The following is a 23,856-nucleotide window of genomic DNA, read 5'->3' on the forward strand; positions in this document are numbered from 1 at the left end:
ACCTGGAGCAGAAGGAGCTCTCAGCAGAGTAGATGTATGTTTGGATTTTAAAAAACATGTTCAGCCCGGCCAGTGTGGCTCAGTGGTTGAGCATCAACCTATGAACCAGGAGATTGTGGTTCGATTCCCGGTGAGGGCACATGCCTGCGTTGCAGGCTCGATCCTCCATGTGGGGCATGCCGGAGGCAGCCAATCAATGGTTCTCTCTCGTCATTGATGTTTCTCTCTCCCTCTCCCTTCCTCTCTGAAATCAATACAAATATATTATAAAGAAAGAGAGAAAGAGAGAAAGAAAGAAAGAGAGAAAGAAAGAAAGAAAGAGAGAAAGAAAGAAAGAAAGAAAGAAAGAAAGAAAGAAAGAAAGAAAGAAAGAAAGAAAGAAAGAAAGGGAGAGAAAGAAAGAGAGAAGGAAAGAAAGATGTTCAATTTGATCAACCAAAGTTAATTTGAGGGGCCACTGTGTGCCACGCAGTATTCTAGGTGTTGGGGATAGAGCAGTGCGGCTCTCTGCTACTAACCTTCCAGTGCGGGAGACAACAGACACAGTCAGCAACAAGTGCTCTGAAGAAACACACCAGGGGCCAGAGAACAGGGAGGAGAGGGAAGGGTCAGCAGCCCTGGGCTCTTGGATGGCCAGTTTCAAAGGTGCTGTCCAATCACGCCACGAAAAATCAGCATTTGGCAAGACCACCCACCTGTGCCTCTTCCACGGAGGCCTGCCCTCCTCTTAGTCTCACTGAACGCCCCCTAAACTTGCTCTCCCATAGAGCTCCCTTTCCAGAGGTGGGTCCCCAGCCCCACTGCCCGCCTGCCCAGGCTTTCATGAGGTCAGGGCGGCACTAAAGGGGAAGGACTTTCCACTCCCTTCCCACACCGTGCACATTCTGACCCAAACCTGGCACGAGGAGGGCTTTGACCAGCTTCACTTCAGGGTTATTTTAACTGGCAAGATATCCCTTTAAGAAGGAACACATGACAGATGGTCCAGTAGGGATGCAGGTTATTTCAAGACTTCCTGAACATCATTTCTTGGCTACTTCATTCAAATAAATCATTTATTGCCCTGGAAGAGGTGCCGGGGGTAATGATGACTAAGACTCACGCCCTGCCCTTGAGCAGCCCACAGTCCAGCAGTGGGCAGAGGCATTTGAACAGATCAATTGCAGCACCACTGGGCGAGTGCAACCTTGAGGTGTGACCAAGATGCTCTGGGAGCCCAAGGGAAGAGCAATGAACTCTGCCTCAAGGGTGCTGAAGAAGATTTCAGACAGCTGTCATGCTTCCTGATGCCTCACTCATTTATTCCTCACCCATCCATTCACACATACTTCCTGAGCAGTTTGTATCAGGGCCACACCCTGCCTGCGGATATTATTTGTGTGGCCTGTTATTGTTGTTGCTGTCATTGTCTGGCAATAGCTATACTGAGATATAATTCACATACCATACAAGCCACCCTTTGAAAGTTCACAATTCAATGGCTTTTAGTACATTCATAGAGTTGTGCAACCATCACGGATATTAAAACACTTTTATCAACCCCCAAAGCAATCCTGTATCCTCTAGTAGTCATACCCCGACCCCTCAATGTTCTAGCCCTCCTTTCTAGCTCTGTAGATTTGTTGATTCTGGACATGGCATATAAGTGAAATCCTGCCATATGAGGTATTGTGTGACTGACTGCCTTCTTTCCTGTAGAATAATATTTTCAGGGTTCACCCATGTGATATAGCACATATCAATACTTCATGCCTTCTTATTGCCATTGCATGATATACCACATTTTATTGATCCGTTTATCAGTTGTGGATATTTGGGTTGTTTCTACTTTTCCACTATTCTGAATAATGCTGCTATAAATATTTGTGTGCAAGTGTTTTGGGTGGACATATGTTTTCAGTTTTCATCGGTATATATATATATACACCTAGAGGTGGAATTGCTGGGTTATATGGCAATTTCAAGTTATACTTTTTGAGGACCTGCTAACCTAATTTCCTACTGACTACACCATTTTACATTCCCATCAGCAACATAGGAGAGTTCTAGTTTATCCACATCTTTGCTAACACTTGCTATTTTCAGCAGCTTATTGGCTGGTTTTTTAAATTATAGTTAGCCCAGAGGGTGTGAATTAATATCTCATTGTGGCTTTGATGTGCAATTCCCTGGTGATGGGCAATACTGAGCACTTTTTATGTGCTTATTGGCCACATGAATAAGTTCTTGGGAGAAATGTCTGTTCAGATCATTTGTTCATTTAAAAATTAGGTTACTTTTTAACCTAAAATGCTCTAGAGGTTCAGAGGAAAGGGCAGGTGGCTAGGGGTCGGCAGCGGTGGATGCCCTAGGGTCGGGGTGAGCCAAAGAACAGAAGCAGCAGGTCCCTGGAGTGGACGATGTGGGGCGGCTGGTGAGCGCAGGCAGTGTCAGTAGAGTCCTGAGGCAGAAACTCCTGGAGTCAGCTAAGCCTGAGTGGAAAGTAACAAAGTAGAGACAATGTCCAGAGATTATGAAGAGAATGTTCTCTCCCTTCTCCCCCAACCCCCCGCCCCCCATTTTTTTTTTTAAATGAGAAGGACTAGAACTTTTAAAGGTGGCAGGAAAGTCTTGCAGTGTCTTTGGGCCACATTGCCGGCCTCTGTCATTGTTGAACATTTATTGCATGAAGGTCAGACCCTGGTCGTATTGTCCTTGATGATAAACTGTTCTCAGGGTTCTGATGGCTTCAAAGTGCCCTCTTCCTTGTCTTGTCAAGCGCAGGGCCTAGGCCTTAAACCTTCTCTTGAACAATATTCCTCCATCCTCCCAGTGCAGGGGCAGGCACTGTCTAAGGAAGGGGCTATGCCACTGGAAAAAAAAACAGGGGGGGGGGGACTTAACCCCACTAGTAATTCATAAACTCTGGTTCCTAGAGATTAATTTAATTTTTAGGCTTTATTTAATTGTTTAATTCCAAATAATACTACCTACTTATCTATATATATAAAAGCCTAAGAGACCGTTGAAACCGAAATAACCAAACGGATGACCGAACAGGCTGCATGGGGTGACCAGGCCGGCAGGGGGGTTAGTGAGGGACGACCAAATGACTGAGCAGCGGGCCTAAACCAGCAGTTGGACCCCAAGGAATCCTGGATTGGAGAGGGTGCAGGCTGGGCTGAGGGGAACCCCCCACCCCGTGCACGAATTTTGTGCACTGGGCCTCTAGTTTTTTAATAATATACACAATACAAAAATATAAAATAAAAAGTGAAAGGCTGCCTCTCTCCCATGCCCAGAGGTAACCACTGTTAGCAGTGCCTCTGCGTCCTGCAGACATCCTTTCTGAGGCTATGAGAATATATCGTTCCGAAAGAGAGTCAGGATGAGAGGTTCCCATAAACTAGCTCTCATTCCTCTTCTCCGCAAACCCCAATAATTCCTTTTCTGGCATGCAGAGTCCAAGATACACACGGCCATGAATAGGCTGTTCATCTCTCCCTGGGCGCTGGGGGGTGGAAGCTCAGACAGTACAACAATATTATGACTGCCCGGGGCACGAGGAGAGCGAGCTGGGAGGTAGGAGGGCGTTTGCCAGGTGCTGAATGGGAAGGTTGTCTGAGCTGTGCTGAGACTCGCCCCTTTCTCATCACCCACAGTGTCCTCCCCCCAGCCCCTGGCCAGGAGTTAGGGAGTGTCTTGTCTCCTGTGCCGCCTCCTGCTGTCCCCAGGGGAGCCTGGTTCCTGCCTGTTCTTACCAGGTGGCCCCAGGCTCGTCCCCTCCTTACCCACCTGGGTGCCTAAGGCGGAGTGCGTGGGGCCGGCTGGAGGAGCCCTCTGTTTGGATGCTCCTGTTATACAAACTCACACACAGAGCCCAGAAGTGGACTTGGGCTCTAGGAGAAACCCTGATTTCATCTCACTGAACAAATGAAACGGAGCCAGGCACTGGCCCTTCTTGGGCCTCAATTTCCTCACCTCCTCAATGGAATGAACAACAATGACTAACCCCACAGAAAGAAAAGTCATCCCTTTCACAGTTGTCCTATCCTCATGGGGCTGGGTTTCCTAAGAACACAGACTACGTCCTGCGCAGATCGGCCTTTAATAAATGAAGGAGAGGTATTGTCATCCCTAGTTTACATCTAAATCAACAAACTAAACTTCTTCCTCAGGCATTGACATTCAGCCACCATCCACTTAGGCAGCCAGCAGGCACCTAAACAAAGAAGGGGAGAGATTGTTTTTATGCGCGCTTGCTCCCTGCTTCCTCACAGCTATGGTTTCTGAGCGAAATGGACTGTGTGAGCCAATGGGGAGGCCAAACCCATTCTGGTTTTTGGGGTAATTGTGGCAACAATCAGGCATTGATTTCCCCCCTTCGCTCTGCCCAGAGTGGCTTCCTCACAGGCCTAGGGTGTGGAGGGGATGTACTTATTGTCATGATCACCGCAGTCTTCCCTTCCTTCCTTCCTTCCTTCCTTCCTTCCTTCCTTCCTTCCTTCCTTCCTTGCTAATCCTCACAAGCATAGTTTTCCCATTGATTTTTTAGAGAGTGGAAGTAAGGAAGAGGGGAGAGAGAGAGAGAGAGAGAGAGAGAGAGAGAGAGAGAGAGAGAGTAACATCGATGCTGGAGAGATACATCGATTGGTTGCCTCCCATACACGCCCCACTGGGTCTGGGGATCAAACCTGAAACCCAGGTATGTGCGTGCCCTTGACTGGGAATGGAACCCACGGCCTTTTGGTGCACAGGCCAATGCTCTACCCACCGGCCCGGGCACCTCAGGCCTGGCTGAGAGGCCTACGGGGGAACCTTCCCTTCGGCACCTCATGACTCACGTTTCTTCAGAAACTTCACTTTGTCTCAGGGAGGCTGCAGAAGGTGTCACCGGTGCTGTTGCCAACAGACAAGTGTGTGAAGCACAACAGGTTTCTGTGGAGGGGCGAGGGGGCATCAGAAGCCATACCATGGTCTGTCTTTGAAGGAAGGAGATGAGGTGGTCAGCACCCTGAAATGTGATTAAGAACCAAACCCTGGAAGGTCCGCTCTCCCCCCGCCCTCCACCCCCACTCTGCACTAAGAACCCCACCACTGGAGTTGCCCCATTTAGACCCCGTCCCTCACGTGGGAGCTCATTATCATTGTGGGCTTCTCCCACAACACCTGAGGTAGGCTTCTCCCACAACACCTGAGGGTTCTCCCCCAATCCATGCCACTGCAAAACCCTCTCAGTTTCGGCTGATGCCAATTTCTGAGATGGGGGAATACAAAACACACGTAGAGGAAGTAACAAAGAAATCTAGAAGCCTCCCAAAGGCCATCCTCCTGGCCTACAATTCCCGAAGCCTCAGTTCTCCTGTGCTCCTCACTCATTCTGGGTCCAACCTTCTCCCTCCCTCCCCCTGCTCAGCTGAAAGATACTGTTGGAGTCAAACAGTAAAAGCCATATTCATTCTTTCATCACTATTTACCTGTCCCAGGTGATGGGGACACAGTGGTGGTCATGGTCCTTACTCTTATGGTGCTTACAGCCAAGGGAAGGAAGACGGGGAACAAGCAAATTAACAGGTAAACCTGATCATCGGTCAGTGGCATGAGGGTGACCAATAGGGGCTGTGATGAAGGGTGAGGGGAGGGACTTCTGGGGCAGCGACATCTGCATTAAAGCCTGAGGGATGAGAAGGGGTCAGTCCTGCAGAGCAACAGGAGATAAGCTAGCCGTGCAGGGCGAGGAGCCGCAATGCAAAGGCCCTGTGACTGGAAAGAGTTGGGTGCATTCCAGGACTGGAGAAGGCCCATGTGGCAGCAAAGAGCATGGGGGGTGGGGAGAAGGGGAGTGACACAGATAGAGTGGAAGGGCAAGCAGGGCCAGAAATCCCGCGGTCTAGGTTTATAGGATTGCGTTTGTTTTGAGAATTCATGCCAGGGATTTTAAGCAGTGCAGGGGCATGTTCTGCTATTCACTTTGGGAAATCACCCTGGCAGAGTGTGAAAAATGTAGGTGCTTGGTCATGGTTTAAAAAACTGTGTCCTGCCCTAGCTGGCTTGGCTCAATGGATAGAGCATTGGCCTGCGGACTGAAGGGTCCCAGGTTCGATTCTGGTCAAGGGCACATGCCTGGGTTGCAGGCTTTATCCCTATTGGGGGACATGCAGGAGGCAGCCAATCAATGATTCTCTCTCATCATTGATGTTTCTATCTCTCTTTCCCTCTCCCTTCCTCTCTGAAATCAATAAAGATATATTAAAAAAAACACACACAACTGTGCCCAGATAGGTGGTGTCACCTCATCTCAAATAGATTCACACGGAAGGGAAAATGAGGCCACCTGTGCACTGACCAGGGCCTGGAGGTGTAGGCCAGACCCGTCTCCCAACCTGTGTGGGGAGGCCGTTCTTTCCAGCGTGAGGCACGCAGAAAATAGAGAAGCGGGAGGAAAGTTCTGGAATAGAAAGAGACACTGGAAGGCAGGAAAAGTGGGAGTAGCCAGTGAGGTTAAGAAAACCATCTTTTCAGTTCACCTCGGCAGGGAGCTTAGAAACCTTGGAATCTCGTTGCATGACAATTCTGAGATGGGCTTTCTACCACCCCTCCCTGACCTAGCTTTCCTTCCCTGCTAAGTCTTATGGTTCATTGAACTGAAATTTCTAGACACCACTCACTTCCCTGCCGTGCTCAAGCCTTGGGAAGTTAAGTGTGATGGGGACAGAATAAGACATTCAAAGAAGATGTGTGTGTCAGTACTGGAGCCCCCAGCGAAGTGTGGACAGGAACCTGGCCGAGAATCGCCAGGCGGTTGTCCTGGCCAGCACGCCCTCGCCAACCCTAGGCTCTCCGCAACCCCTGGGGACTGACCAGCTCTTCGGGTGCTAAATCTACAGAATGTGTTCAGAAATGACACACGGAGTGTCCGGAGAGGCACCCCTGGCCCCCGCCACCTTTCCACAGGGTTTGGGCCATTTCCAAGCAGAGCGGGGCTGGATGGTTTCCAAAGGAAAGCTAACAGGAAGCATATAACTTTCAAGCAGCCGACAGGTCACTTTCAGTCAGACCACGTGGCTCTCCTAACATTTCTGAGCTCATTCTCTGAGAACCACTCTTCCTCAGCACCTAAGGCTCTGCTAAGAGGACCCACTCCCCGGCCTCACCTGGCAAAGCTACCCAGCCGGCTCCTGAGTCTGCATCCCAGGCTTCATTCCTCTCCACGCTCCCCGAACCCAGCCAGCTTGTCATTTCCTGGATGCCCCACCAGGGCCTTTCAGCCAATGGGTCCCAAACCAGCTCATCTTCCCCGGCCCCGGCTTTCCTGTTTCTGTTGATAGAATCACTGTTCCCTCTGCTACTCTGCTGGAAATGTCTGAGTCATCCTTGACTCATCCTTCTCATTCTCTAGATCAAACCAACTCCCGAATCACTACGTAGTATCTATTTCCGTGATGCCACTTGACTCTGTCCCTTCCTTCCGACGGCCCCATCCCATTTGGGTGTGGGCTGTCATTGCCTCCCTCCGGGCAGGCACATCCTCACTTGTTCCCTCACTATTTCCCACCTCCACACTGCTGCTGACACAGGCTGCTCACACGGATCGCATCGCTCTCTCACAGCAGCCTGGCCTGGCTCCCTCTGCTCCCACATTAAACAGAAACCATCTTTGAGCGTTATAAGCCACAATTCCTTTTCTAATACTGCGTGTTCAAGTTAAATTTACTTATTCTTGGTGTTGGACGTAATGGTTTGTCTTTTCTTGCACTCCCTTATGTGGTTTTGCAAGAAATAAGATCTTCTGTTTTATCTCCTTAGAAGAGTCAGTGTTTCGGTAGTATTAGTCTCACGTTTGCTTATACTTCCTCTAATATTGGAGCACACACACTGCTCTCAGGACACCTGTATGAAATAATTTACTCTCACAACAATTCTGATTGTATCCCCATTTCCCTGATGACAAAACTGAGATGCAGAGGTGTTGAGTAACTTGCTGAGGCCCCATACCTGACACGTGGCAGAGCCTGGATTCTTAATCACGTGGTCTGGCCCCAGAGCTCAAGCTGTTAACCAGTGAATTCATATTTGTCCTTGTTACCTGCATTCCTGATGTTGTAGTTTGGCTTTAGCTGATGTTTTATAGCTGAACTGAAGTTTAAGGCGTGTGTCCATTATTGGTCCGAAATAGCAATGGCAGGCTGAGTGTAAATGTAATTTGTTAGCAGGAGCTGATTTAAGGTGTTTATTTAATGTAAAATCACTCTAAAGTTAAGAGACATCTTTGTGTTATTTTTTTTTCCTACCTGTCCTTTTTCTCTTATTTTATTTTCTTATTCCAGTACATGGGCTGTATTGAAGTGCTGCAATCGATGAGGTCACTGGATTTTGGAATGAGAACTCAAGTTACAAGGTAAGAGAACAAGAATGGGAGAGGCTTTGAGGACCATGTTTTATTTTTCACTTTATTATTTTTTAATAAGAGAAAGTTTATTTAGAAAGTCACAGAGGTAGAAAAATCAGCCAGCTGGGCTACGTGGGCTTAGGAAACAAGTTACAGAGAGGCAAAAGAAGAGGACAATTTTTGTTTGTTTGTTTGTTGTTGTTGTTGTTTTAAAGAGGACTGTTTTTAAAGTCACAAGAGTTTCTCCCCACAGAAATATCATGCAAGCCTTTAAAGTCCCAAAGGGCTGTTATTTACATGACTGGAAGGTTGAACACAGTCCAGTGACCTGGGATAAGTCCCTTTATCTCATCATGTGAAAGATTTCCCAGTTCTGTGGCAGAGCACCTGCATTGTATATGAGAACTGGTAAGAGGATGCAGTCATAGAAATAGCTGGTTTCCCAGGTACCAGCAGTGTTTAAAATTATGCCTAGAAATAGGGCCTTACAGAATCTGAGACCTGTTGAAGAAGTAGCTGAAAAGAAGATGAGAACTGTTTCAGCTTCCCAATTTGAAACTCTGTATTCAGTAAACATAACTCTCCAGTCCCCATTCCCCACCCTGCCCCAGCCTCTGGCAGCCATCATTCTATTTCATGTCTGTGAATTTGACTGCTCTAGGCACCTCATATATGTGGAATCATACAATGTTGGTCTTTTTTTGATAGCATAACGTCCTCAATGTTTATCACTAGGCCAAACAATATGACTACTTTGCAGGCTGCTGCTGTGTATTGCTAGATTGTTCTACAGAAGAACTGCACTAGATGGTGCTCCTCCCTCCCAGCCATGTATCTGTCTTTTGTTAGGGTCTATTTTGTAAATCGTTGTAAACTTCTAAGTTTATATTTTCCCATCCTATATAATAAAAGGCTAATATGCAAATCAACCGGATGGGCAGAACAACAGCTTGCTATGACGTGTGCTGACCACCAGGGGGCAGACACTCAACTTGGGAGCTGCCCCCCTAGTGGTCAGTGGGCTCCCACAAGGGGAGCACTGCTCAGCCAGAAGCCGGGCTCACAGCTGGCGAGTGCAGTGGCGGTGCCGGGAGTCTCTCCCGCCTCCAAAGCAACGCTAATGATGTCCATCTGAAGGATTAGGCCCGCTCCCCAGGGAGTAAGCTTAAGCCTTCAGTCAGACACCCCCGAGGGCTCCTGGACTGCAAGAGGGTACAGGCTGAGCTGAGAGGACACCCCCCCCCCCAGTGCACAGTTTTGTGCACCGGGCCTCTAGTTGTTTAATAAATGGTAAAAGACTATTTTTTTTTCTATGCCATGAAGTTTCCATGTGTGACTAATGTACAAACCCAAGGAAGGTGTCTGTCATGGTTTCTGGATAGTATTCCTTGCAGATGTGTCTGTACATGATTTGGGCATGGCCGACTATGCTCTGGGCAGATTCGCAGAAGCTTGAGAGTGGTGGGGGTTTTTTAGATTTGGTGGTGGGGAAGGCCTCTCCGAGGGGAAGTTATTCGAGCTAATCTCTGAATAAAGTGAGGGATCCAGCCATGAGAGTGTCTGGGAGAAGAAAGCTCAGGCAGAGAGAAGGTGGCGTGTATACCATTGGTCCATAGCGTCAACCCTGACAAAGCCCCAAACCTGGGCAGCTGGTCTGTCTGGTAAGAGTGTGAAGAAAGTGCATCTTCTTCCAAGAGCGGATACCAAACAATGACCAGTGGGCTCCAACTCAGGGGAGGGAGAGGCTGGATGGGAGATTCAGGGTTCAAGATGCCCTATGGTGCAAGTGGTCTGCCTTGAAGTCAGGAGACCCCAGCCACGTTAGCCCAGGTTGTCTGTGGTATGGCTTAAAAGCCATGAAGCTGATTTCCGTGCACCAGGGCTGAACATGTCTCCCTGCCTCAGAAGCATATGTTCTAGGCCGCCCTCCCCAGTTCTCGAACCCATTCTCTGGAGCTTGTAGAGTTTGAGGTGCTGTATCTTGTAGCTACCTGGGCTCAGCAGCAGTCCTGAGACTCCCTGATCCAGATGGGAGCAGGAGAAAAGCCACCAAGGAAAGTGAGGTAGAAGACAAAGGAGAAGAGATTAAATAGGTATGTCCCACTTTAAGGAGTTAACCAAAATCGAAATTTACTGAACAGAACAGTTATCATGCAGAGTGTACCCCTGGATTCCTGTACGTAATGAATTCCTTGCTGGTATTTCAAAGGAAATTCAATATAAGAAAGAAAGTGTTTTTGCTTTTTCCCCTAGGAGCTCACATATTGCTGAAAGTGGAAGTGATTTTTGAAACTCTAGGTCCTATAGGACATCCTACAAGAGGATGTAGGCTTAGGTATTAGTGCACAGCCATAGATCTCCCTGTATGTTACCTGGGTGGGAACATTCTATTTGGGACCTGGATCATTTCTTTGGTCCCCCTCGCCCCTCGCTATTAGACTGGTGCATTCTATGAAGTGAGTATCTCAAAGCCACATGCATGTTGCTAGGCATAGTGTTCTCATGTGACCAGCATAAGAAAATGGCTCACTTTCCTCCAAACCTCTAATTTCCACCCTACTTCCTGAATATCTACTCTTCTTCCGTCTCTTTTAATTTTTCCTTCTTTATCTCGTTCTCCTTTCCTCTCTCAACTTCTGTGTTTTTTGACATTCACCTACTACTCGAGTTGCTTTATTACCAGTTGTCTTAGATGTTATCATTAAAACATTACTCTGGAATCAGGCTTCAAACAGCTTTAAATTTAACTTTCACATATTCACAAAGTTTCATTTTGCTCATATCTTACTGAATGCAAGAAAATAATTTTCAAAGGACCAGTTAGAATTCCAAGAGAAAAGACCTTTGTTTCTCATGGCCGATGTGCCACCCTAATAAATGGTCTTACCATGTCTATCCTAGTTCACACCTTATTCCAGATAACAGGGCGGCAGCAACAAGAAATTCCTGGTAATCCAGGGGAGCTAGGATTAAGACACCTGGATTGGGTCCGCATTTGAAACAGAGGAGGAAGGTGGGGCACAGTTCTTGTCTTTCTGAGGGACCTTCCTGCCACTTGTTTGGGGGCTGAGTCCACAGGGTCTGGAACACAGAAAGTGCTCAAATGGAGCCGCAGAGGAAAAGGAGAGGACAGGAGGCACCCACTTCATAGCCCCACTGTCCTCTGTCCCTCAGGCCAGACGTAGTCCCTGAGGGAGCCCTGTGTTACTGTTGTTCCTCCACGAATTCTCACCCACATTGATCTTGCCTGATTTACGACCAGATCTCAATCGTTAGTAACTGAGTATTCATGCAAAAGGGCAAAGGAGGAGGTTTTCCTCCACAGAAACGGACAACACCATCATTAGGAAAACAAAGGCTCGCAGCCACAGTTGTCTTCAGATGTCTGGAAAACAATACCAAGGAAGTAAAGAAAAGAGAGGGGATGAAAATCATGCTAAGGATGATTTGTTCTCTAGTCATTTGTTCTCTTCCGTAAAAATGTTCTCATCATGAGTTTAAAAACAAAACACCTCATTTAATCTGAAGCGCGCGCACACACACACACACACACACACACACGCGCGCGCGCGCGCGCACACACACACAAAATCAGGTCACTAAACCTTAAGGCCCAACTTCCATCCCTTGAATAAGCATCCACATCATGCAAAGAAGAAATCTTCCGTCTCCCCCTAAGGATGCCTCCTTCCCTGTGTTTGGTACCTGTGTTGGGGTACCCGAGGCAGGCAGGAGGAATAAGCCCATCAAGGGCAATCACTTAAGGGGAGCTGGTGGGACAGGGCCTGGCTTCCAGCCCCGAAGAACAGAACTTCATGTCATTGGTCACATTTAGTTCGTCGCCCACAGGCCATAATACAGGGTGGGAAAAAGTAGGTTTACAGTTGTATGGAAAATAATACAATGATTAATAAGTAATAATACAAAAATAAACTGTATTTTGTGTACTCACAATTGTAAAACTACTTTGGCCCCACCCCATATATCCCAAGGGGCAAGGCATACTGCTGGTGGGAGGGACCTCCGGATCACTGGCTTACTACTCTGGCACCCTCCTACATTTTTCACCTTATATTTGTAAGTCCTATTTGGTAAAAAAAAAAAAAAAAAAGGAAAGAAAAGAAAAAAAAAAAATCAGCCAGACAAAGTGCAAGGCACCTAGCACAGGATCTGCCCACGCCACGCTCCAGGACAGCTGGGAAGCTGAGGCTGGTGCTGGGCTCACCTCATTCTGTGACTGCCATCCCTGGGGGTAGGGGTGCGGGGCGGGGGGGGGGGGGGGAAGAACGGATCTGTGTAGGGAAATGGGGAGCTGTTAGAGAATGAGTGGTGAACGTTCCTTTTGGGGTCCTGGTCTAAGACTCATTTTCTCTAGCTGATCCTAAGGGGCTGCATGTTGTGGATTATTTATCTGCCCATGCCATCCCATGGGGAAGATAACCCTGACCAGCGTTTTTCTGAACTGCTGCTGTAGACATTCGGCAAGCTGTTCGGGTGGTTTGGTACCAGGCAAAGCAACAAGGATGCAGAGATCATAATTCAGAGGACATTGTAACTGGACCAATTTCCTGTTTGGAACGTTATTGCTCCTGAGCAGTGATTAGCTTACTAGCTTGAAGGTTTGATTCTTTGGCTTCAGCAGGACATTAAAGGCAGTTCTTCAAAGACAAATGCATACTTCCCGTGTGTGTGTGTGTGTGTGTGTGTGTGTGTGTGTGTGTGTACACGAGTGCGGGCAACCATTAGATAGATGCAAAGTGGGTCCAGGATGCAGCTAAACATTTATGTAAAGACCTGTGCATGTGGTTTCTAAGAAATGTGGACAGTAGGCGGGAAAGTATTCTATAGAGGTCCATATTTTCATGTTAGGGAGCTAAGTTAATATATCTTTGAGTACAGGTTGGCATTTATCTAAATTTCCTGAGAATTGCAGGGATGGGATTGGTGCAGCTCTGTGTGGATAAGTGTGTGCATCTCCGCCTAAAACTTGGAGTAACTGTATGGCACCAGCTGTGTGTGTTGACCTGTGAGGAGGCCATGGAGGTAGGAGCAGGATTGCAGCCCACATGACATGCCAAATGAAGACCATGAGAAGAGGCCAAGTCTATTAGCTTGCCAGGGAAGGGCGCTCCAATGAGGAAATTTACTGAGAAGAGTGGAAAGGAGGTTTACGGTTCATAGCGGTTATGCTAAGGATGGAAACACGAGCATTCTGGCTGAGACGGATGTATGTGATTGGATAAAAAAAAAATGTTTCATTGTTCATTGGTCAGGAAAGAATGTTAAGATGCCAATAAGGGTCTGGTGTTCCAAGGTCAAGGTTTATGACCTTTACCAGCTGGTAAGAATAGCTACAATAAAACATAAGAGTGAAGCCTGGCTGGCGTGGCTCAGTGGTTGAGTGTTGACCTATGAACCAGGAGGTCACAGGTTCGATTCCCAGTCAGGGCACATGCCTGGGTTGCAGGCTCGATCCCCATTGCGGGGTGTGCAGGAGGCAGCCATTCAATGATTCTCTCTCATCATTGATGTTTTCATCTCTCTCCCTCTTCCTTCCTCTCTGACATCAATAAAAATATATTTTAAAAAAGCCACATAACAGTCAAATGCTCCTAGACACATTTGATGTAGTGGAAGTACTTCCTTTCACACATGTAGATGTCAGGAAGCCCTTGCAGGAGGTTTGTTTTTTTTAAATTTACTTTTTATTTATTTTATTTTTTTAAAATTTCTTTATTGATTAAGGTATCACATATTTGTCCTCATGCCCCCATTCCCATCCCACACCCCTCTCCATGAATGCCCCCACCCCCCTGTTGTCCTTAACCACTGGTTAGGCTCATATGCATGCACACAAGTCCTTTGGTTGATCTCTCCCCTATATCCCCACCCTCCCTTACCCTCCCTCTGAGGCCCGACAGTCTGATCCATGCCTCCTTGTTTCTGGGTCTTTTCTTGTTCATCAGTCTATGTTGTTCATCATTTCCCCTAGATGAGTGAGACCATGTGCTACTAGAAATACACTTATAAAAACCGAAAATGAGACAAGCAATAATGGTTATGCTGAAAGGCAAATGAATCAGTCTGTAGTGAGTTTCTTTCTGGGCCAACAGTTCTTTTGAGACCCAATTTCAATGTCAAACAGTTCCTTATGTGCTCATGTCAGCAATGATATTTCAGTTCTGGATGGTGGACAAATGGTGGTAATGCAGGTCCGACCCTCTCTGGTTTGGTCCTGGGCAAGCTGCAGTGACGCACAGCTGCTGACATTGCAGGAGGTTTTGATGTGAGTGTGTGTGTGTACAACCACCACTTCTTTTAGCTTCAAGTTCCGCTGCTCCTCAGTTCCTCACAATCTATTTTGGATTGAGATCTCACTTCTTAGATATCTGAGATGAAATTGCCAATTAAATTCCTTTTAGAAGACTTCAAAAGTCTAGTAAATAAATAAAAAAAAAATGTTTCCAAGCAATTGGGAAGAGTTTTGAGAGCATGTCAGAGTTAGGTGAAGGGAGAGAGGGCATGAAAGTCAACAGTACGTTTTTTTGTGAAACCAAGATGGCGGCATAGGTAAACACCTGAACTTGCTGCCGAGCACAACCATATCAAAACTACAACTAAAAGACAAAATGAATATCATCCAGAACCCTGGGAAGGCTGGCTGAGTGAAAATTCTACAACTAGAAGGAAAGAGAAAAGTGCATTAAGTCCAGTAGGAGGTGCGGAGGTGCGGAAGTGAAGTGCAGAGGTATGAAGGCGCGCATGAAAGGGGCTGGTAACTGGGTGCGCTGTTGTTTTTTTCAATTGGGAGGGAGATACAAGCTCCCGATTGCTCTGAACTCCAGTTCTGGGCGAGATTCTGGGGACCCAGACTCATACGGAGAGAAACTGGACTGTCTGGCATCGGGCTGGAACATGAGGGCGGCTTTCCCTCAGAGGTGCCTGCAGCAATCATTGCTCCTGCACAGTGCTGCTGGACACAGAGACCCGGGGCCTCTTCAGGGCAGGGCTGATGGTCAGCCATTGCTGTTTGCTCCGCCCTGGTAATTCCCTGAGACTCCACCCCACCCAATTTACAACCCCACCCAAGCTGTGCACAGAGGCTTTTGCATATGAATGGCCTGGCCTTTCTCCACCTAAAAACCTGTCAAACTGCAGCTGGGTCAGAGAGCCCCAGAGCCTCCAAAAGAAGGCCCAAGGATGGACAGCAGCTTGCATTACTTCAAAGCTGGGCCTCATCTGGGCACCTCCAAACCCCAAACAAAGAGGAGGAATCTGCAGATCTCTCTATAGCTCCTGCTGGATGGCCTCAGGCAGTGGCTGACTTTGCACCTCCTTGGAGATCCAAGAGCCAGTGTACCCAGTGGTCAGAGTGAGACCATCCAGATTACAACTCTTCAGATCCATAAGAGACACACTCAGGGGGCAGATTCAGTGAGTGCCAAAGCCCCAATGAAGCAAGTCCTGCCTCATAAGGGTGTCTCCAGCACAGAAGTTCTCCCATTGTAGACACAACTGGTCCTCACATCCAATTGGCCTGGAGGTCAATTCCTCCCAGTGATACCAACAACAATCAAGGCTTAACTACAATGAGACTGTACACACAGCCCACAAAGGGGTGCACCAAGAGTGTCCACCTGAGGTAATTAGGGAGGCTGAGCCACTGGGCCCTATAGGACACCTAGCACACAAAGCCACTCTATCAACACAGAGAAGCAGACAAAATGCGGAGACAAAGAAACAGGTCACAAATGAAAGAAATGGAGGAAAGCAAACTACTGGATATAGAGTTCAAAACCATGGTTATAAGGTTACTCAAGAATCTTCTAGAAACCTCTGAGAAATATAGTGAGACCCTCAAGGATATGAAAAAGGACCAATTAGAAATTAAGCATACACTGACTGAAATAAATAATAATATACAGAGATCCAATAGCAGACTAGAGGATCCCAAGAATCAAGTCAAAGATTTGAAATACGAAGAAGCAAAAAACACACAAGAGGAAAAGCAAAAGGAAAAAAGAATACAAAAATATGAAGATAATGCAAGGATCCTCTGGAACAACTTCAAGCGTACCAACATTCGAATTATGGGGGTGCCAGAAGAAGAGAGAGAGCAAGATACTGAAAACCTATTTGAAGAAATAATGACAGAAAACTTCCCCCACCTGGTGAAAGAAATAGACTTACAAGTCCAGGAAGCACAGAGAACCCCAAACAAAAGGAATCCAAAGAGGACCACATCAAGACATATCATAATTAAAATGCCAAGGGCAAAAGACAAAGAGAGAACCTTAAAAGCAACAAGAGAGAAACAGTTAGTTACCTACAAGGGAGTACCCATACGACTGTCAGCTGATTTCTCAACAGAAACTATGCAGGCCAGAAGGGAGTGGCAAGAAATAGTCAAAGTGATGAATAGGAAGAACCTACAACCAAGATTACTCTACCCAGCAAAGCTATCATTTAGAATTGAAGGTCAGATAAAGACCTTCACAGATAAGAAAAAGCTAAAGGAGTTCATCACCACCAAACCAGTATTATATGAAATGCTGAAGGGTATTCTTTAAGAAGAGGAAGAAGAAGAAAAAGGTAAAGATAAACATTATGAACAACAAAGTGACAACAAATACATATCTATCAACAAGTGAATCTAAAAATCAAGTGAATAAAAAATCTGTTGAACAGAATAAACTGGTGAATAGAATAGAATCAGGGGCATAGAAAGGGAGTGGGCTGACAATTCTCAGGGGGTAGGGGGTGTGGGAGTGTAGGTAGAGACTGGACAAAAATTGTACAACTATGGACGAGGACAGTAGTGGGGGGAAGGGCAGGGGGTAGGGTGGGAAAACCAGGTGGAAGGGAGCTATGGGGGGAAAAAGAGGAAGAACTGTAATAATCTGAACAATAAAGATTTATTAAAAAACACACACAAAAAAAGCAGTACGTTTTTGCTCAGTCATTTAGCACGTCTTTTACATACAGGTGCACAGTTACTATTTGAATGAACAGGTGTAAGGTCCAGAAGTATAGTTCCTAAAGCAACACACAGAAAGTGAAAAATATTTGCAAATCATATATACGATAAAGGATTAGTATCCAGAACATATAAAGAACTCTTACAACTCAATAATAAAAACCAAAACCCTATTAGAAACTGGAGAAAGGCCCTGGTCAGGTAACACAGTTGGTTAGAGTGTCATCTCAATATACCAATATTTCGGGTTCAATCCCTGTTCAGGTCACATATAAGAATCAACCAATGAATGTATAAATAGGAGGGACAACACATCGATGCATCTCTCTCTCTCTCTCTCTCTCTCTCTCTCTCTCTGCAATCAATAAATTTTTAAAAACTGGGCAAAAGAATTGTATGGATATTTCTCTAAAGAAGATATACAAATGGGCAATAAGCACAAGAAAAGATGCTTAACAATACTAATCATTAGGGAAATGCAAATCAAAACCACAATGAGATAGTACTCCACACTCATTAGAATGGATATTATTTTTTAAAAAGCAAACAGAAAATAACAAAAGTTTGTGAGGATGTGGAGAAGTTGGGACCTCTTGTGCATTACTGGTGGCAATGTAAAATGGAGTAGCCACTATGGAAAACATTATGGGATTTCCTAAAAAAATTTAAAAATAAAATTACCATTTGATCCAGCAATTCCAATTCTGGGTATATATCTAAAAGAATTGAAAGCAGGGACTCGAACAGATATTTGTAAACCTATGTTCATAGAAATGTTATTCACAATAACCAAAAGATGGAAACAGCCCAAGTACTGATTGACAAATGAATGGATAAAATAAATATGGTACACACACACAGAGACACACACACACTGGAATATTAGTCAGCCTTAAAAAAGAAGAAAATTCTGCCCTGACCAGTTTGGCTCAGTGACTAGAGCATCATCCCATGGACCAAAGGGTTGGGGGTTTGATCCCCTGGTTTGGGTGGTGGGGGGGTGCGGTATGAGGGGAGGCAACCAATCAATGTGTCTCTCTCACATTGATGTGTGTTTTTTTTCTCTTTCTCTCCTCCCTCTCTTCCATTCTCTCTAAAAATCAATGGAAAAAGGGTATCCTCTGGTGAGGCTTTATAATAACAATAACAAATAAATAAAAGAAAGTAAATCTGCCAAGTTGTAACAACATGAATGAAACTATAGGGCATTATGCTAAGTGAAGTAAGCCAGACAATGCATGGCATCACTTATATGTGGAATCTAAAAAAAGTTTGACAAAAAAAAAGAAACTTGAACTTATAGCAACAGAAAGTAGAATGGTGGTTGCCAGGGTATGAGGGTTGAGGGTTGGAGGATATGGGGAGATGTTGGTAAAAGGGTACAAACTCTCAGTTATATAATGATTAAGGTCCGAGGAGCTAATGTAGACCATGGTGACTATGGTTGATAATACTGTATTGTATAATTGAAAGTTGCTAAGATACTAAATCTTAAGTGTTTTCACAGCAAAAAAAAAAAAAAGGTAAATATATTAGGTGATGGTGGTGTTAAGTATTCTGATTGTGGGAATCCTTTTGCAATGTATAGATATATCACGTCATCACATTGCACACTTTACATATATTGCCATTTTATTTGTCAATTATACCTAAATAAAACTGGGAAAAAAGGGCAGGATATTCTGACACATGCTACAACATAGATGAACCTTGTTGTCTTAGTCTGTGTGTGCTGCTATAACAACATGCCACGCTCTGGGTAGCTTATAAACAACAGAAACTTATTTCCCACGGTTCTGGAAGCTGGAATGTCGGAGATCAAGTTACCCCTTTCCCAGTTTCATGCTTCTCATTGTGTTCTCATGTGGCAGAAAGGGCTAGGGCAGTGATGGCGAACCTATGACACGCGTGTCAGCACTGACATGCGTAGCCATTTCTGATGACACGCGGCCACATGCCGAGGATGAAACATTTGCGACTAGAGTCTTGGAGTTAGTTTTTTTCCTCAAAGTGACACACTACCCGAGTTATGCTCAGTTTTTTGGCGAAGTTTGACACACCAAGCTCAAAAGGTTGCCCATCACTGGGCTAGGGAGTTCTGTTCTACAAGAGCGCTCATCTCATCCAGAGGGCTCCTAAGGGATTTCAACATAAACATTTTGGGGAAACACAAACATTCAGACTATAGCAAACCTTGAAGACTAGCTTAAGCCAAAAGGGGGGGGGGTTCTTTTTAAAAGGATATATTTTATTGGATTTTTATTTTAGAGACAGAGGAAGGGAAAGGGCGAGAGAGAGAAACATTGATGTGAGTAAGAAACATGAATCAGTTGCAACTGGGTATGTGCCTGACCAGGAATTGAACCAGTGACCTTTCGGTGCACAGGCAATGCTCAACCAACTGAGCCACACCAGCCAGGGGGATTTCTTGAAAGGATATTGGGGCAGCTCATGGGACCTGAGGATCAGTGAACAATCCAATGAAGGACAGGGGTCTTGGCTCCCAAGGCCTCCTCCACAAGAATACAGAGACTCCCCATCTCTGGTTCTCTCAGTTCTAAATGCCAAATTATAGGTAAACTGGTGATTGGGGCCTAATCCTGGACCAGCCATCTTTGGGCAGGACAGAGTTGCACTGTGGCAAAATGGTAATTCCATAATAGTCATGTACTGGGAAGGGGAATGGTTGAAGGAGGAGGAGAGGAAAAAGTAGGAGAAGAAAGAGGCTTGTGAAATGGAGGTAGTAGATACAGTACAAAATGGACTTCTACCTCAAAGGGAAATGAAGACATTAGATCAGTTTCTTTGGAGAGAGAGAGAGAGAGAGAGAGAGAGAGAGAGAGAGAGAGAGAGAGAGAGAGAGATTGGGATATTTCATTCATCACTAAAATCTAAGGTTGGCAAAATTGTTAATCAAATGTTTCATGTTATTATAGCTAGTGCATTAATTTTAGGACATAATTCAAATGAGCTGTATTTTTATGTGGTGGTGAAGAAACTTAGAGACTACATGGATAGGTATTATACATGTTTATGCTCCTTTTCTAGGACTTAGAGCATTGTTTTAATACTTTAGATATTTATAGAGGTTTGTAAAATGGTTATTATTTTTGTTCCATGGCAGGCTGTTTACAGTATCTATATTTTATTTGCCAAAAAGCCCTTGGTCAGGAATGAAACTCCCAATTATAGTGTCTTTTCCATGGACAATATGATCTACTTTATGGAGTGGTTTCTTAAAATATGTGGTAGGTAAAGTCAGGGCCTGCTTATTTATCATATCTATATATCTATGAATGTATATAAACTTACAGATGTGTAGATATATCACACAAATACATACACTCACAAACACACATTCTCAAGTAGTAGACAATATGCATACATTCACTGACCCAAGCGAGAACAGTTAGCTACCTGTCCATGTCCAACATGCATGGTAGTGAACTGGCCTCAAGTGTTTGAGGAGAAACAAATTAATTCAGTGTTTAAAATGCATGAATGTTAAAGCCTATGGGGAGACCACAGTATTTTTAGCTCTGATTTTAGAATGAAATAGCTTTTTCTGGTAATTCCCCCACCCCCACCCCAAGCCTTCTTTACAACATGTAGAGCTAGATGAGAATGCATTCAAGAATCTCCCTTTTGTGGCCCTTTTTGGTTTCCTTTAGGAGTTAGTACTAAATGTTTGTGGCACCCCAAGCATTCTCAATTATACTTTGCAGATGTTCAACAGGAGCAAGAGAGTGAGTTTCTAATTTTTGTTTTGATGGACACACTGGTCACCCGCGGTCTGAATCATTTAACAAGGCAAGTAGAATAGGCCTTTGGAACCATTGTTCTTGGAAACATTCTTACTATAGTTGTATGGGAGCCTCTTGAGAAAACTCAGAGGGTACCCCAGAGTGGGTCTGGCCTAGAAGGAATTGGGTCAATCGTAGGGAGCGATGCTTCAATGGAGCAATCATAAGGGCTCCATCATCTATCATCTTTAGGCTTGAAGTTTCTCTCTGATCCATGGGCCTAGTCTATGGGTCTGGCAGTTTTCAGAGCTACAGTCCCTGGGGCATGGTTGGATCAATAAGTATTTATTAACAGAGAGGCATCAGGGCTTCTCAGAGATTTTGAGATGACTCTGGAGGTCTTGAAGGCTCCATGGTCACTGCTGGGGGTCAGAGAAAATATACAGACAGTCTATACACATGGACTCTGGTATCTTGAATGAGGCCAGATTCTAGAATGAGGAGCTCTTAGACAAATGGATCAGGTCCCTGCTTCCATGATAGAATGCTGGCACATGGACACGATTTGTATATATTACTGAACAAAGGAATAAAAGTACATTCACTGAAGATTTGGTTCAGAGAGCCTTGGGGTCCAATGAGTTGATTCAGATAAAAAGTAGAATTTCTCAAAGAATTGGCTAAACTTCAACTCTTTCTAGTTCAGGGAGTCAAACATGATTTTCAACTACTAACACACAGTCTATAGAGAAGTTTATTATTAATTAACTAGTGACCTGGTGCACGAAATTCATGCACATTAAAAGGGGATTAATTAGAGGAAATATTTTAATATTGCTATTTGCCCTTTCTTTATAATGAAGTGTCAGAGATGAAAGAAAATTAGTAAAATGTATATGAAAATCTTCCTCCTGTCAGAGTCTGGGGTGTGCCATGGGAACCAGAGTCAAGTCCCTGCCCACCCACGTGAGCCTCGAAATTGCACGAGACCCAGACCTGGCTGGCTCCACCCCCATTGGGCTAGATCCAGACCTGGCCGTCCCCACCCCTGTCAAGCCCTGCCGGGCGGGGGGGTGCAGCCTCAGGTCCCCTGCCCTGGCCCAGTGCCATGCAGCCTCAGGTCCCTGCTGATTGCTCATTAAGGCTGCTCGTTAAGGCTTGTTATGGAAACTCGGCCTCCGCTGTGGGCGCAACCATCTTGTGTTATGGAATACCTGCCTCCGCTGTGGGCGCAACCATCTTATTACAATGTGATGGTCAATTTGCATATTCCCTCTTTATTAGATAAGATAGCTACTATCATCAGCATTGTCATCATCACAAAAGTTAACATTTATAAAATAGATATTACTATTAACCCTATTGTGCCCATGCAAACACTTAGACTTACAGAAATTACAGAACTCACCATGGTTGTCACCTAGCAAGTGGTGGAACCAGAAATCATATCTGCTTGGCTCATGTGTACCATGTCTCAATTAGAATGAGAGAATATTAAGGAAATGTTTAGTCCATCTGGATTCAAGATGCCAGATTCCTGGTTTGTGAGCTCCCTCTGAGAGACCTTCATTCAGATGCTCATAAATCCGTAGGTGAGGATAGTTTCACTGTCCTTTTCTCAGCTCTCCTGAGGAACAAAAGAGATTGTGCCAGACAACGGTTCTCACATTTTAGCAAGACAATCAGTCACCCGGAGGGCTTCTTAAAACACAGAATGTGTACGTCTAACAAGTTCCCAGATGTTGCTGATGCTGCTGGTCCGCGGGTCACACTTTGGGAACCACAGATATAAGGGAGGCCTACCTAGTGGTTTCAAAATGAGGTCTCCTGTTGGATCACAAACCATATGGGAACCCCTAGTTTTTAAAAAGTAGTTCCCCAGAAAATCCCCCATTGTTGTTTTGGTTTTGAAAAGTCGAGGGCAAAGCCTAGGGAAAGCCAGAGCAGTGAGTTTTAATTCTGCTATATGTACTAGTATACATATATGTATATATGTATATGTGTATATGTGTATATGTGTATATGTGTATATGTGTATATGTGTATATGTGTATATGTGTATATGTGTATATGTGTATATATGTATATAGAGCCAGAGAAATCAATATTACATTTCTTTTGGGGAAGAGTGGACTTAGAGGGGAGGCACTCAAAATTCATTACAGGCTAATTCAGCCGGGAGAGTCCTTTCTTAGATAAAAAGGGAGCTTTTGGCCAAAGGAAATGTAGGACAGTTGGTGCATCTCTTCACCTGCACGCAGATGTTTCTGTTCTCATTGGTATTCTCCTTAGGAAAACTGAGAAGTGCCTGGTGGAGCAAGTGCTCAGCTCTGACCCCTCTACTTAGACATGAGTTGTAGCTTGTGAGAGCGGCACCCACTCCGGGAAAATGTGTATGTTCACACATGCTTGAACAGGAAGAAGGTGGATCTTTTTGATCCAGATCATCTGAACTACTTATGAGAATTTCTCTGAAAATGACTTTTTCACAGTCAACTGTGACAACACAGACTCTTAAAAGGAACGTTTTGATCATTAAACTTACCTGCTTAAGTTGAACTATAAAAAAGAGAAAGACATCCTCTAGTGAAGTGGATATGCCAATGTAAAGTAGCTTAATTCTGGCAGCAGCTCCTTAGCAGGAAGTAGGCTGGATCTAGAAACAGACTCTGAGACGGAGAGTGAAAGGCAGAAGGTTTACTGGGAGGGCTCTCACGATCCTGAGGGAGTGAGGATGCAACCCTGGGCAGGGGGGAGGTTGACTAGTG

General features: G+C 45.2%; 1 protein-coding gene across 1 annotated transcript in view; it reads left to right on the plus strand.

Moving 5' to 3' along the window:
• The window catches only part of SHC4 (SHC adaptor protein 4), a 113,771-nt gene that overhangs the window by 27,554 nt on the left and 62,361 nt on the right, over positions 1–23,856 (plus strand). The window contains exon 2 of the mRNA XM_008143121.3: positions 8,307–8,377. Within this exon, the coding sequence (XP_008141343.2) occupies positions 8,307–8,377 (71 nt within the window). The remainder of the gene's footprint in view (positions 1–8,306; positions 8,378–23,856) is intronic.

The sequence above is a fragment of the Eptesicus fuscus genome, chromosome 5, assembly GCF_027574615.1.
Source record: "Eptesicus fuscus isolate TK198812 chromosome 5, DD_ASM_mEF_20220401, whole genome shotgun sequence".
NCBI classification, from domain to species: Eukaryota; Metazoa; Chordata; class Mammalia; order Chiroptera; family Vespertilionidae; genus Eptesicus; species Eptesicus fuscus.